Below are 13,493 nucleotides of genomic sequence, written 5' to 3'. Positions count from 1 at the left end.
TGCCCCTGTGATGTCAGGCCTTATTCTGCCCCTGTGATGTCAGGCCTTATTCTGCCCCTGTGATGTCAGGCCTTATGCTGCCCCTGTGATGTCAGGTCTTCTTCTGCCCCTGTGATGTCAGGCCTTGTTCTGCCCCTGTGATGTCAGGCCTTGTTCTGCCCCTGTGATGTCAGGCCTTATTCTGCCCCTGTGATGTCAGGTCTTCTTCTGCCCCTGTGATGTCAGGCCTTATTCTGCCCCTGTGATGTCAGGCCTTGTTCTGCCCCTGTGATGTCAGGCCTTATTCTGCCCCTGTGATGTCAGGCCTTGTTCTGCCCCTGTGATGTCAGGCCTTATTCTGCCCCTGTGATGTCAGGCCTTATTCTGCCCCTGTGATGTTAGGCCTTATTCTGCCCCTATGATGTCAGGCGCACCACGCTGTATTGCCCGTTCTGATATAAATAAAGCTGTGCTGTAGTAAGATAGCTGCAGCTCTGAGTATCACCGCTAGATGGCGCCAGTACGCGGTGTCGCTCTCTTTCTATGTCACATGTACACAAACCCATGGCGTTGTATGAGCGCAGCTTCTTCTCAGTTTTCTTTTCCGCCATTTTCTTGTAGACTATTAGCATAGAAAGCAACGGGATGATCTACAAGAAAATGGCCACAGAAGCCGAGACAAATATCATTGCTTCCAAGCCGTGCTCTAGTGACAGGACCAGTAACAGGTACACAGTCAGCTGGATGAGCCGAGTGTGCTGCCGGAAAGGAGCAGGACTGCACTATGGCGGGGGCGTCTGCCCGGAGCCGGGGCTGGTCCTCACTCTGCAGGCTTTACCTGCGTGTTCATGCGGTGCCGCCGAGCTGTGGCCGGGCCTGTCATGGTGAGTATGTGAGGGGAGGCCAGACATGGAGACCCCACACACAGCAGCACATGACTGCCCTGCTGAGCCCAGTGCTGAGGGTGTCAGTACACGTCTATGGGGCTACAACCTGCCGGACACAGACCTATATATATATATATATATATATATATATATATATGTATGGGTCTGTGTCCGGCAGGTTGTAGCCCCATAGACGTGCACTGACACATTGGGGGTCCGCCATTATTGTGCTGTCACATGATCAGTGCTGTCTCCTCCACATACAGTCCACCACTGAGTGCGGCCCCTAGTAACGCGGGGTGTGGGGAGCTCCAGATAGTGACGGGGTCACACAGACCAAATATGAAAACATTGACACATTCCCATTTGTTATATGTACAGAGCTGCCATAACCGTTTGATAGACGAAGTCCCAGCTCTGACCCCCGTCTCATGGATGCGGACCCCTCTTGTGCCCCCTGGGATGGAGGAGCAGCTGTGCGTGCCGGGTATTCTCCATCCACTTCTATGGGAGTTCTTAAAATGAGAATGAATGAATGGATGGAGCAGAGTTCCTCAGCTCTATATTGATGGGGCTCTTCAGAGCCTTGTTCTTGGGATTGCTAGGGGTCCCAGGCATCAATCGGACCCCAAGATCAAATTATCTCCTATGCTATCAATAGGGAATAACTTGGTAAAAACCCTTTAACTTGTTCCTGAGCTCTGTCTACCTTCACCTCTATTCATACTGACCGCTGCTGCATCCATGACTCTCCTGCTTGGACTTTTCTTATCAGCTTGGTGCTTCTTATGAAGCTTTGACCTTTGCATCCTCCAGGAGAAATCAGCAGCACCTACATATAGTACACAGACTATATCCAAATAACACCTCACTCTTTAATTTTAATCCAGTGATAAATGGCTTGTCCTGGACTGTGGTAGTGATCGCCTATACTTAGGACACAGCATCAATCCGTTCAGCGGTTGTGGGGGTATTGTATCCCCGTTTTCTGATATTGACGACCTATCCGCTGTTTTCAGCTCCAGTGGCCGGATATACACCATGTTTTGGGTACAGTGTAATGGCCATACTTCTGAGCTACAGTACCCGAGCACAGTCACTACAGAGCTGTGCTGTCCTGGCTCCATGCATTGTGTACATAGGGGATGTCTGGGGAGCTGATATCAGGTGATTGTCAAGGTGCCAGATGTTGGACTCCCACCAGTCTGATATTGAATCAGTTTGTAGGACACTTGTCTACCAGCCACATCAGTAGTCCATGGCTGCTAGGCAGGAGGCCTGTCAGCCACCGCTTATCTGCTTGGAATATCAACACCTCTTCTGATTTGTAGTCCCGGCACTAGGTTGTCGTCGTATTTTTTACTAATGTATGTCCCTGTAAGGTTTCAAAACAGTTATTTTTTTTATTTTGTGGTTTTCCACTTTAACTCCAAAGACCCTCCCTGAATGTACACATTAGTTACGGGCAGAGGTAATCGGAGTCCCCTAAGACCTAGCAGCTCTTCCATACCATGGGGCATCCAGTGATTGCTGGTTCCAGTAGAAGAACAGCATTGCCTCTGCCTGTTGTCTCTAGATAGCACTTAACAAGTGCTATGTAGTCTCCAAGACAGAAGTGACGAGAACTGCTTCTCTCTTGTCCTTTGTGAACCCGCTGACTCTGACTGTCATGTCGCTGACCTATATTAAAGGATTGCTGCTCGCTCGTGATTTGCACCGGCTGCTGTCAAAAGACAGTGGACGGTCATCAAGGAGTTAATCCAGTCTTGAAATCCAGCATGGGACAAAAATAGATCCAATGTCGGATTATAAGCGACTGACCTGAGGATCTGCTCAGATAGTTGGCTGCATGATCATTTGTTTCACAAATGTGGATAATAGGCTGGGGGTGGGGGGTATAGATTTTTTTTGGGGTGGTTAAGTTTTGAGATGTGTATTTTCGATAAAGTTGTGGATGCTACAATAATGAGGCACTCATAGGGGCCCCATGCCAGGACCTCCTTCGGTCGGCTGTTATTACTCACTAGTAAAATAAAGCATTATACAGAAATGGATGATCGGCCTAAAGTTGTATCTACACATGAATTCGGCTACAACACAGGTGGTGTGCGGCCGGCGGTCACGGTGTGCGGCCGGCGGTCACGGTGTGCGGCCGGCGGTCACGGTGTGCGGCCGGCGGTCACGGTGTGCGGCCGGCGGTCACGGTGTGCGGCCGGCGGTCACGGTGTGCGGCCGGCGGTCACGGTGTGCGGCCGGCGGTCACGGTGTGCGGCCGGCGGTCACGGTGTGCTCCCATTGAATATTGCCTATAAGACATGTACACCTGCTGAATATCCGCAAGGACAGCACCTGCCCAATGACTGCTATGACCAGCACTGAAACTTCATTAGCGAACAGTTTTTATACATGAGGTCTGTAGTAATTTAATCTATGAGCTGAATACGTCAGAGCACAAAACTCCCCCCTGTCCTCCCCAGTCCTTGGACATTTACTACAGTGTATCGGTAAGAAGTATCAGATTTGGCTTGATAGGACACAACTGTAGCAAATGATATCTGTATTATCACTTCTCAGACTTTTGGCTAAAATCAAGTGTAGTACTTGTACTTATCAGTGGATTTGGAATAGGGGATAACTTCCCAATCACTGGGGGTCTGACAGTGGGAACACCCCCACCAATTCCTAAAACTGAGGCTGAAGAGCCCTGTGTGAATACCGCTGTGGTTGATCATGCGTGACCTACCAAGCACAGCGCACATCTATCTCCGACAGTCACATTAAGAATGAATGGAACGACTGCCCTTGATCGACCAACGCTCCATTCACACGTGACTCCTCAGAGCCCCAGTTTTCAGGATAGTGGGGGTACTTGTGGTCTTACCCCCTGTGATTGGGGAAGTTATTTCCTATCCCATGGATAAGAAATAACTTCCAAAATTGTGAACCCTTTAATGCGCAGTGTGTGGATCATTGGGCTGGCTGATCTAGGAATGAAGTCATGGGCTGAGTAGTTTTGGAGCCCGAGGTGCATGGTGACCCTGGGGTGCTTTAAGTCACTGGGTTTGAGGCTCCACTTGAGTTTTCTTACTTTTAAGCACAAATCTTTATTCTAGGTATTTTGGCTAGAATGGGAATTTTTAAATATCCTGTCCGTATCAGTGTAATACTTTCCCATTTATTTTGATTGTTTTCACTGTGTGTGATTGTCAGGAGGATTTCATCAGGTTCCTCAGCGCCCATCTCTTCTCCATTAGGAGGAGAACCAACTGAGCTTCTACTTCCACTGGAGTGGCAGCCTAGTAGGTGCTGGGAGCATGTCTGTCTCTAAGCTTCACAGAGGAGAGGCCACTGATCCCTGACCCTCGCAGTCATCTTCTGCTCCAAAGGGATGGGGATAGGTTTATTTGGGGGCCTTTCCCCTTTTGGAGCATCATTTATAACCTGCAACTTTATGGGTGGTACAAGCTCAGGTTCTGTAAAGGAGATTTTTTTTTTACAGCAATGTATTTATTAAATTCAATAAGATCAGAGCTTGAGTACCCAGCACCAGGGCTGTGGAGTCGGTATAAAATGGACTGACTCCGACTCCTAAAATATATAATAATTTGGGTGCACTAATTCAATGCAGTTTGTGGGGAATATTTTTTCTTAAGAATTTGGGAAAGTTATGAAATGTCCTATAAATGTCTGTCCTATTCCTGATCTAAGGGTCTAGACCAGGGGTCCTCAAACTTTTTAAACAGGGGGCCAGTTCACGGTCCCTCAGACCATTGGAGGGCCGGAATATAGTTTTTAAAAAAAACTATGAACTAATTCCTATGCACACTGCACATATCTTATTTTGTAGTAAAAAAAACAATACAGGAACAAATACAATATTTAAAATGAAGAACAAGTAAAGTTAAATCAACCGGTATTTCAATAGTTAGGTAACTGTACCCAATAGGCAGCATAGGTTCTCAATAGGCAGGTAAATGTCCCCAATAGGCAGGTAAATGTCCCCAATAGGCAGCATAGGTCCCCAGTAGGCAGGTAAATGTCCCCAGTAGGCAGGTAAATGTCCTCAGTAGGCAGGTAAATGTCCCCAGTAGGCAGGTAAATGTCCCCAATAGGCAGGCTGTTTCCCCCTTATAATGCCCCATGCAGGCTGTTCCACCCCTTATAATGCCCCATGCAGGCTGTTCCACCCCTTATAATGCCCCATGCAGGCTGCCACCCCCCTTATAATGCCCCATGCTGGATGCCACCCCCCATATAATGCCCCATGCAGGATGTCACCCCCCCATATTATACCCCTTGCAGGATATCACCCCCCCCCCCCATATAATGACCTATGCCTCCATACATTTAAAAAAAAAAAATCCAATACTCGCCTCACTCCTCACTTGCTGCCGCTGCTCTACTCTGGTCTGGACTCAAGCGTCGCAGCTGCGTCGTCCCGCTCTGCGCTGCCTGTGACGGCACTCGGGAGGGCGCGGTGTAAAGACGTCACCGCACCCTCTGACCTGAGACGTCACAGGGAGCGCAGAGCGGGAAGACAGCGGATCTGCAGAGGCACGGGGAGAGGTAAGTATCCGCCTGCTGGGGCCCTGAGCAAGCAGGGGAGAAGGGCGGGCGCTGACACCGCTCTCCTCTCCTCCGCCCATAGCCCGGCGGGCCGGATAAAAGTCCTCCGCGGGCCGCATGTGGCCCGCGGGCTGTAGTTTGAGGACCCCTGGTCTAGACTTTTAGCCGAGATGAATCTGTGCTACAGTAAATTTATCACTTAAACATGAGCCATGTATGAGGGAGTCGGAGGTTTGGCTTACCGACTCCACAGCCCTGCCCAGCAGCGGCCACTATGTGCTGTTCAGCTGTATGTACGGGGCCAGAAAAAAAGTTCTGTGATGGCTGCTTATGTCAATTCTACAATGTATTGGTACTCATGTATATTTTCATACTTACCAAACGTTTGTACAATCGTTTCTGTCTCTTTCCTGATTTCAATATATATGTGAACGTTTGGCTCAGCCGAATGTCCATGTGTTTCAAAGGGGAAGGAGGAGAAAGCTGTGGCCAGACAGCTCAAAAAGAACAACGAAAAAGGTCAGGCGTTAACGTGTAAGCTGGATAGCAGAGGTGTAGCCCAGCACTCAAGCAAATCTTATAAACACATTCTTTAATTATTCCACAATACATGGTGGGGGGTGGGGGCATGTTGTCGTTGTCTTTCGGTGGCCTCCATGCACTTAAGGCTGTCATCCGATTTCCTTCATATTGGTTCAGCCATCTTTGATTTGTGGATGAGGGCTTCAGTCTCACATTATTACTATCTCAGCGTTATTAGATTTTCTGAATAGTCGGTCAATCATAGATGTGCATTGTCCTTGTAGGGAGAAATGAGGATGAAATATCAGCAACAAACTTAATTATTATTTTATTCGAAGACCCTTGTAGTTAAAGAACTCCTTATTATTGGAAGCAGCATTGATCTAATTTATGCTCATTTTTATAAAGGAAGTTGTAATTTAATCATTTTCTATTCGGAGGCCCCATTGTTCGGCTGCTGTACTCCATGTGATTGTAATGAAGCTGCTGCTTTTGGAATTAGTCCTGGTCAGATGATTCTGGATCATGACTGGTCTCTAGAGATGCTCAGTGTGTACAGCGGCCTGGGCTTCGTTTAATAGTCATACATTTTATGCAGCACAAGCTGATTGGGTTCGCAAATTTCTGCTCTTCTTATACTATAGCATATTTATGTAAAAGTATGATTTTAGCAGAAGTAACACCATTTTTTGAAATGAGTGAAAGATCTGCAGTGGTTACTAGCCAAACCTCCGACTCCTCAATTTCCCTGACTCGGACCCCACAGCCCGGCCTCACTACTGAGCGTGTACATAAAGTGCAGCACAGATTCATCTCAACTAAAAGCCGAGATCCTTGGATCAGGAACAGAACGGACATTTATAGGACATTTCCTAACTTTCCCAGATTCTTATGAAAAGATTTACAGCACATCCTGCATTGTACTACTATACCCAAATTATTATATATTTTAGGAGTCTGGAGTCGGTTCATTTTATACCGACTCCACCAAAATTGACTCCAACACCACAGCCCTGGTTACATATACATGTAATATAAACGTTAAGTGAATATGGTGCAGATAATCTATATCCCTTCTAGGGGCATATGTACACAAGTATGATTATTTCATATGCTCATTAATTTTTTTAATTGTAACATTTAACTTCATATACTGTCATAAGTCTGCATACACTTTTATTGGACGGTCATCGGGGCCCTAGTTAAATGAAGTGTTGACCATTTTGAAAGGGGTTTTCCCATACACATCACATCTCCGTGTTTTTTGCACGCAATGTGTCTACACAAGTCTTGGCATCAGGTCTAGTTTTGATTTGAGTCACAGATTAAAGTAATCAATACAAGCTTATGGGTCCGCACGGACTTCCTGATGCTCTCCTTTTTTAACACTGTAATGGGTAGGAGAAACGTTATTTTTTTTTTTTTCCCGTAAAAGAAAATCACTGATGAAAATTTGATCCTGCTCACTGATAAAAATTTGTACGTTTTTCCACATAGGAGAATAATAGATGTCTGAACGAGGCCTCAATTTAGTGGTTCCCAGCTGCCAATGTGCCAACACTTCTTGTTTTTCCTGCTAGTCTTTATTCAAGACCTTCACCGCATCAGTCTTAATTGTTGCTTTTGTCTGCACTGCGATCAATACTTAATGTATTTTTTTGGGGGGAAAAGGGTCTTGAAAACTGCCTGGATCTGAATCTTCTCAGATCCTGCCTGTTGTTTCAGGAGTCTCGCTGTCAATCACCGCCACACTGCTGATAGCTCCCATCATTCTTGTGCCCACACAATCCTGTACATGTAAGACGTTGTGCCCAGCTGGCATACAGCACTTACGGATATTCTTGTAATCGAACATATCAGCACTAAACTTGCTCATACGCCTTGGATCATGAATTTTGATTTCCTATATAATCTGTATGGGGTTTACCGGCATGTGGATTAAGGCTTCATTCACACATCAGTTTTATTGACGTATCAGAAAAATGAGCTGATTTTCATCAGAGTTTGGTCATTTTTTTTTGACTGATGAGGAAAAAAAAAGTTTTCTACCTTCTCCTATTTGTCAATGAAAACCAGGCTGCACACGGATGGCATTGAAATATTTTTTTTTTCTCTGACCTATTGACTTGCATTGCTGATTTTGACCGAAGATGTCTCCGTGATTTTTCATGGACTGCTCGATCCAAGGAAAAAATCGGACATGTGAACAAGCCCATAGACTGTCATAGGTACGAGTTCTATCTGGGAAAAAAACGCATAGCACTCACATGTACAAAACTGAAGTGAGAATGAGCCCAAAGGAGCAGCCTTGTAGGAGGTCTGGCAGTGGCTTCTGCCCACTTTCGGATTATGCATACTTATGTGGTCTTGGGTAAGATGTCTGTGCATCGCGACGGTTATCACAATGTGATGGTTATCGGCGCTCACACAGTACACTGCTCTCTTGGACTATGTGGGGCCCGTTATACTGTATGGAGGACTATGTGGGGCCCGTTATACTGTATGGAGGACTATGTGGGGCCATTATTCTGTATGGAGGACTATGTGGGGGCCATTATTCTGTATGGAGGACTATGTGGGGGCCATTATTCTGTATGGAGGACTATGTGGGGGCCATTATTCTGTATGGAGGACTATGTGGGGCCCATTATTCTGTATGGAGGACTATGTGGGGCCCATTATTCTGTATGGAGGACTATGTGGGGCCCATTATTCTGTATGGAGGACTATGTGGGGCCCATTATTCTGTATGGAGGACTATGTGGGGCCCATTATTCTGTATGGTGGACTATGTGGGGCCCGTTATTCTGTATGGTGGACTATGTGGGGCCCGTTATTCTGTATGGTGGACTATGTGGGGCCCGTTATTCTGTATGGAGGACTATGTGGGGCCCGTTATTCTGTATGGAGGACTATGTGGGGCCCGTTATTCTGTATGGAGGACTATGTGGGGCCCGTTATTCTGTATGGAGGACTATGTGGGGCCCGTTATTCTGTATGGAGGACTATGTGGGGCCCGTTATTCTGTATGGAGGACTATGTGGGGCCCGTTATTCTGTATGGAGGACTATGTGGGGCCCGTTATTCTGTATGGAGGACTATGTGGGGCCCGTTATTCTGTATGGAGGACTATGTGGGGCCCGTTATTCTGTATGGAGGACTATGTGGGGCCCGTTATTCTGTATGGAGGACTATGTGGGGCCCGTTATTCTGTATGGAGGACTATGTGGGGCCCGTTATTCTGTATGGAGGACTATGTGGGGCCCGTTATTCTGTATGGAGGACTATGTGGGGCCCGTTATTCTGTATGGAGGACTATGTGGGGCCCGTTATTCTGTATGGAGGACTATGTGGGGCCCGTTATTCTGTATGGAGGACTATGTGGGGCCCGTTATTCTGTATGGAGGACTATGTGGGGCCCGTTATTCTGTATGGAGGACTATGTGGGGCCCGTTATTCTGTATGGAGGACTATGTGGGGCCCGTTATTCTGTATGGAGGACTATGTGGGGCCCGTTATTCTGTATGGAGGACTATGTGGGGCCCGTTATTCTGTATGGAGGACTATGTGGGGCCCGTTATTCTGTATGGAGGACTATGTGGGGCCCGTTATTCTGTATGGAGGACTATGTGGGGCCCGTTATTCTGTATGGAGGACTATGTGGGGCCCGTTATTCTGTATGGAGGACTATGTGGGGCCCGTTATTCTGTATGGAGGACTATGTGGGGCCCGTTATACTGTATGGAGGACTATGTGGGGCCTGTTATTCTGTATACTAATCGGTTTTTCATTCTGCGTGTTTGAGTTTGACATCCCTATCAGCTGTCTGTCTTGGAGTGAGGGGTCTTTAATATCAGAGGTGCTGGCTGATTTTGCCAGGGAATATTTGGGTGCAGATGAATGTTCATGTAATGCAGTCTATGCATTCAGTCCTTATACCCTAATAGGTAGATAGCAATCATCCTGATGGGGAATCCTCGTTATAATATTGTCATGTCACTAAGGCTTCCCCATCTCCTCATGTGAATATAATCATCTGTACAATGTAACGTGTGGGACCTGCGACAGCTGTTCCCATTTTATAAAGTGGAGGTAGTGACCTCTTAGACCCACATTAAAGGGTATCACCGTATCTGTCACCCCATTTGAGCGTTTTTAGCTAATAATCTGGGCGTACAGGTATTATAAAGCTGAAACTAGTCCTACGTGTATGACTCTTGGATGTTGCTCTTGTTCTTTAAAAATAATCTTTTTTCATTTTGATCTTCCAGGCTCTGGGTTGTATTCTGCCCAGAAGATAAGACTGCCTCCTCTCTCATTATACTGGATTTCTCCTTCCCTGCTTGCCTTTGCCATTTGGTGTGCGACCAGTAAACCTGCGCATTCTGCCTGCCGTCTCTCCTTTGCTCTGTTCCGCCATTCTCAGGACCGTGACTTCAGTTTTCTTGTGCTCAGGCACTGGAGTCACTGTCACTTCCAGTCCCGGTGTTCTCCAGCATTCTGAAAAGTTACACATTTAAGTTGCAACTTTTCAAATGCTGTGCACATGTTCTGTCTTTTATAACTTCTCTTAACTGCTTCAGGCTTCGAAAGTTGAAAAGTGTGTAAAAGAAGTGACTGCTCCATTCTTCTGGCGCCGTCAGCTTGGAAGCCGTTACTACTTTATATACAAGTACAATGCGTCGTGGTTTGGAGGCGATCAGCCTGTGGCACTGCTGAGGTGATATGGAAGCCCAGGTTGCTTTGATAGCAGCCTTCAGCTCGTCTGCATTGTTGGGTCTGGTGTCTCTCATCTTCCTCTTGACAATGCCCCATAGATTCTCTATTGGGTTAAGGTCAGGCGAGTTTGCTGGCCAATCAAGCACAGTGATACTGTTGTTTGTAAACCAGGTATAGGTACTTTTGGCAGTGTGGACAGGTGTCAAGTCCTGCTGGAGAATGACATTTCCATCTCCAAAAAGCTTGTCGGCAGAGGGAAGCATGAAGTGCTCTAAAATTTCCTGGTAGACGGCTGCGCTTACTTTGGTCTTGATAAAACACAGTGGACCTACACCAGCAGATGACATGGCTCCCCAAACCATCACTGATTGTGGAAACTTCCCCCTAGACCTCAAGCAGCTTGGATTGTGGCCTCTCCACTCTTCCTCCAGACTCTGGGATCTTGATTTCTAAATTAAATGCAAAATTTACTTTCATCTGAAAACAACACCGTGGACCACTGAGCAACAGTCCAGGTCTTTTTCTCCTTTGCCCAGGTAAGACGCTTCTGGCGTTGTCTATTGGTCATGAGTGGCTTGACACAAGGAATGTGACACTTGTAGCCCATGTCCTAGATACGTCTGTGTCTGGTGGCTCTTGAAGCAATGACTCCAGCAGCAGTCCACTCCTTGTGAATCTCCCTCAAAGTTTTGACTTGTTTTTTCTTAACAATCCTTTCAAGGCTGTGGTTATCCTAGTTGCTTGTACTCCTTTTTCTACCACACTTTTTCCTTCCATTCAACTTTCCATTAATATGCTTGGATACAGCACTGTGTGAACAGCCAGCTTCCTTAGTAATGACCTTTTGTGGCTTACCCTCCTTGTGGAGTGTGTCAATGACGGCCTTCTGGACATCTGTCAAGTCAGCAGTCTTCCCCATGATTGTGGAGACTACTGAAACAGACTAAGGGACCTTTCTAAACGCATAGGAAGCCTTTGCAGGTGTATTTTGTTAATTATTCTAATTTACTGAGATAATGACTTTTGTGTTTTCATTGGCTGTAAGCCATAATCATCAACATTAACAGAAATAAACACTTGAAATAGATCACTCTGTTTGTAATGACTCTGTATAATATGAGTTTCACTTTTTGTATTGAAGAACTGAAATAAATCAATTTTTTGATGATATAATTTAGTGAGAAGCACTACAAAAGCGATGCAAGAGGCTCCAAAGTAGATGCTTTGTGAAAAAAAAGTGCCTGCATCTTCCTATAGCAGAAACTGTGCAGTTACACCGGTGTCTAAAAAAAAAAAAAAGTGGTGATGTGCACATATGCTACAGGGTCTGTGCTGTGGCCTCTTCAGTCACGTAATCTGACCCCAACGATCAGTAAGTGATGGTACAGTATATGCAATCACTTTGTTTTCCACCTAGGTTCAAGGCAAACACTGGGGCTACTCAGAACAGAGCAAGACCTGTTCTATTCACAGTAGGGAAGGGAAACTGATCTCAGCATGCTTCATAAATCAGGGTACCTGTATAAACCAGATTATGGCACTGGAATTGTAGAGAACTTCTATTGATTTATAAAATAATAATTAAATGATGGCTCCTCTTAAAGCAGCTTCAGTTTCTCACACACAAGGTCATGTAGGTAGCGGTGCTGTAGCTGGTGCCCACACCAATGCCCCGAATGGTGGGTGCCCACTCCAGTGCCCCGAATGGTGGGTGCCCACTCCAGTGCCCCGAATGGTGGGTGCCCACTCCAGTGCCCCGAATGGTGGGTGCCCACACGTGTCTCAGTGAGGAGATCACCACATCAGTTGTTCTCTGCCCTATATCTGCAATCTCCTGATAAATGTACAAGCTTAGGCTGCTTTTCCAGGAGGCGACCGGTCTCAGCCAGTGATTGTGGGTTGAGCAGTTTATGAAATAGCTTTTACAATGATATGCTTGACGTTGAACATTGGTGTGTACTCTGTTCTAGCTTGTCTTTATTGCCAATTTCTAAAACTGGTTGTCACATGGAACACAACCATTTAATTGATGCTGTCAGAGATTGACATCAGCGTCTGAATAGTTAAAAAGGTTTTACATTGATGGCCTATTCTTAGGATAGGTAATCAATGTCTGATCGGTGGGGGTCCGACACCCGGCTCTCCCGTCGATCAGCTGTGATTGATGTGGGCGGCCGCTGACCAGATGTACTCACTTGTTGAGCTGCTCCGTGTACTTGTAGTGGTTGCTGCAGGGTACTGCACATCCGCCTCCTATTGATTTGAATAGTACCCGGCCACTACACAGAAACGGAGCAGCTCGGCAAGTGAGTACATCCAGCTGGCAGCTGCTTTCACCAATAACAGCTGATCGGCGGAGGTGTCAGACCCCGTCCAATCAGACATTGTTGACCTATCCTAAGGATAGGTCATCAAAGTAAAAGTAGTGGGCAACCTCTTTTTAAGAAGCACTCCTCCTCCCATCAAAGTTTTTATCCTCTTAATATATTGCAATCATCATAGTATATAGCACTGAGTACTTACAATTGCTTATTTTGCCTTTCTTCTCAGCTAATTCTTCTCTTCCCATTAGGTCTATAACATCACGTGATTAAAACCAGACTAGCTGAATCCTTCAAAGCTCTATGTAGAAACAGGAGGTCAATTTTCCCTGTTTGAGTCATCAGTCAGTGCAGAAGTCTCTGGCCAGGGGGAAGAGGAAGCAGCTGGGTCAGAAGTTGAAGAGGAGAATGATTTCTGCAGGGACGAGAGATTTCCTGTTTCTACATAGAGTAGAGAAAAGAGAAGAATTAACTGGGTAGCAAGGCAGAATGAGCAATT

General features: G+C 46.2%; 1 protein-coding gene across 1 annotated transcript in view; it reads left to right on the top strand.

The window, feature by feature from the left end:
• Positions 1-681: 681 nt before the first annotated feature.
• SLC30A9 (solute carrier family 30 member 9) overlaps positions 682-13,493 on the top strand; it is a 105,744-nt gene continuing 92,932 nt past the window's right edge. Inside the window, exon 1 of the mRNA XM_073645603.1 lies at positions 682-863. Within this exon, the coding sequence (XP_073501704.1) occupies positions 764-863 (100 nt within the window). The 5' untranslated portion in view covers positions 682-763. The remainder of the gene's footprint in view (positions 864-13,493) is intronic.

The sequence above is a fragment of the Phyllobates terribilis genome, unplaced genomic scaffold, assembly GCF_046119375.1.
Source record: "Phyllobates terribilis strain yellow unplaced genomic scaffold, ASM4611937v1 Scaffold_1__5_contigs__length_1240528914, whole genome shotgun sequence".
NCBI classification, from domain to species: domain Eukaryota; kingdom Metazoa; phylum Chordata; class Amphibia; order Anura; family Dendrobatidae; genus Phyllobates; species Phyllobates terribilis.
This window is presented reverse-complemented; position numbering and strand designations above follow the sequence as displayed.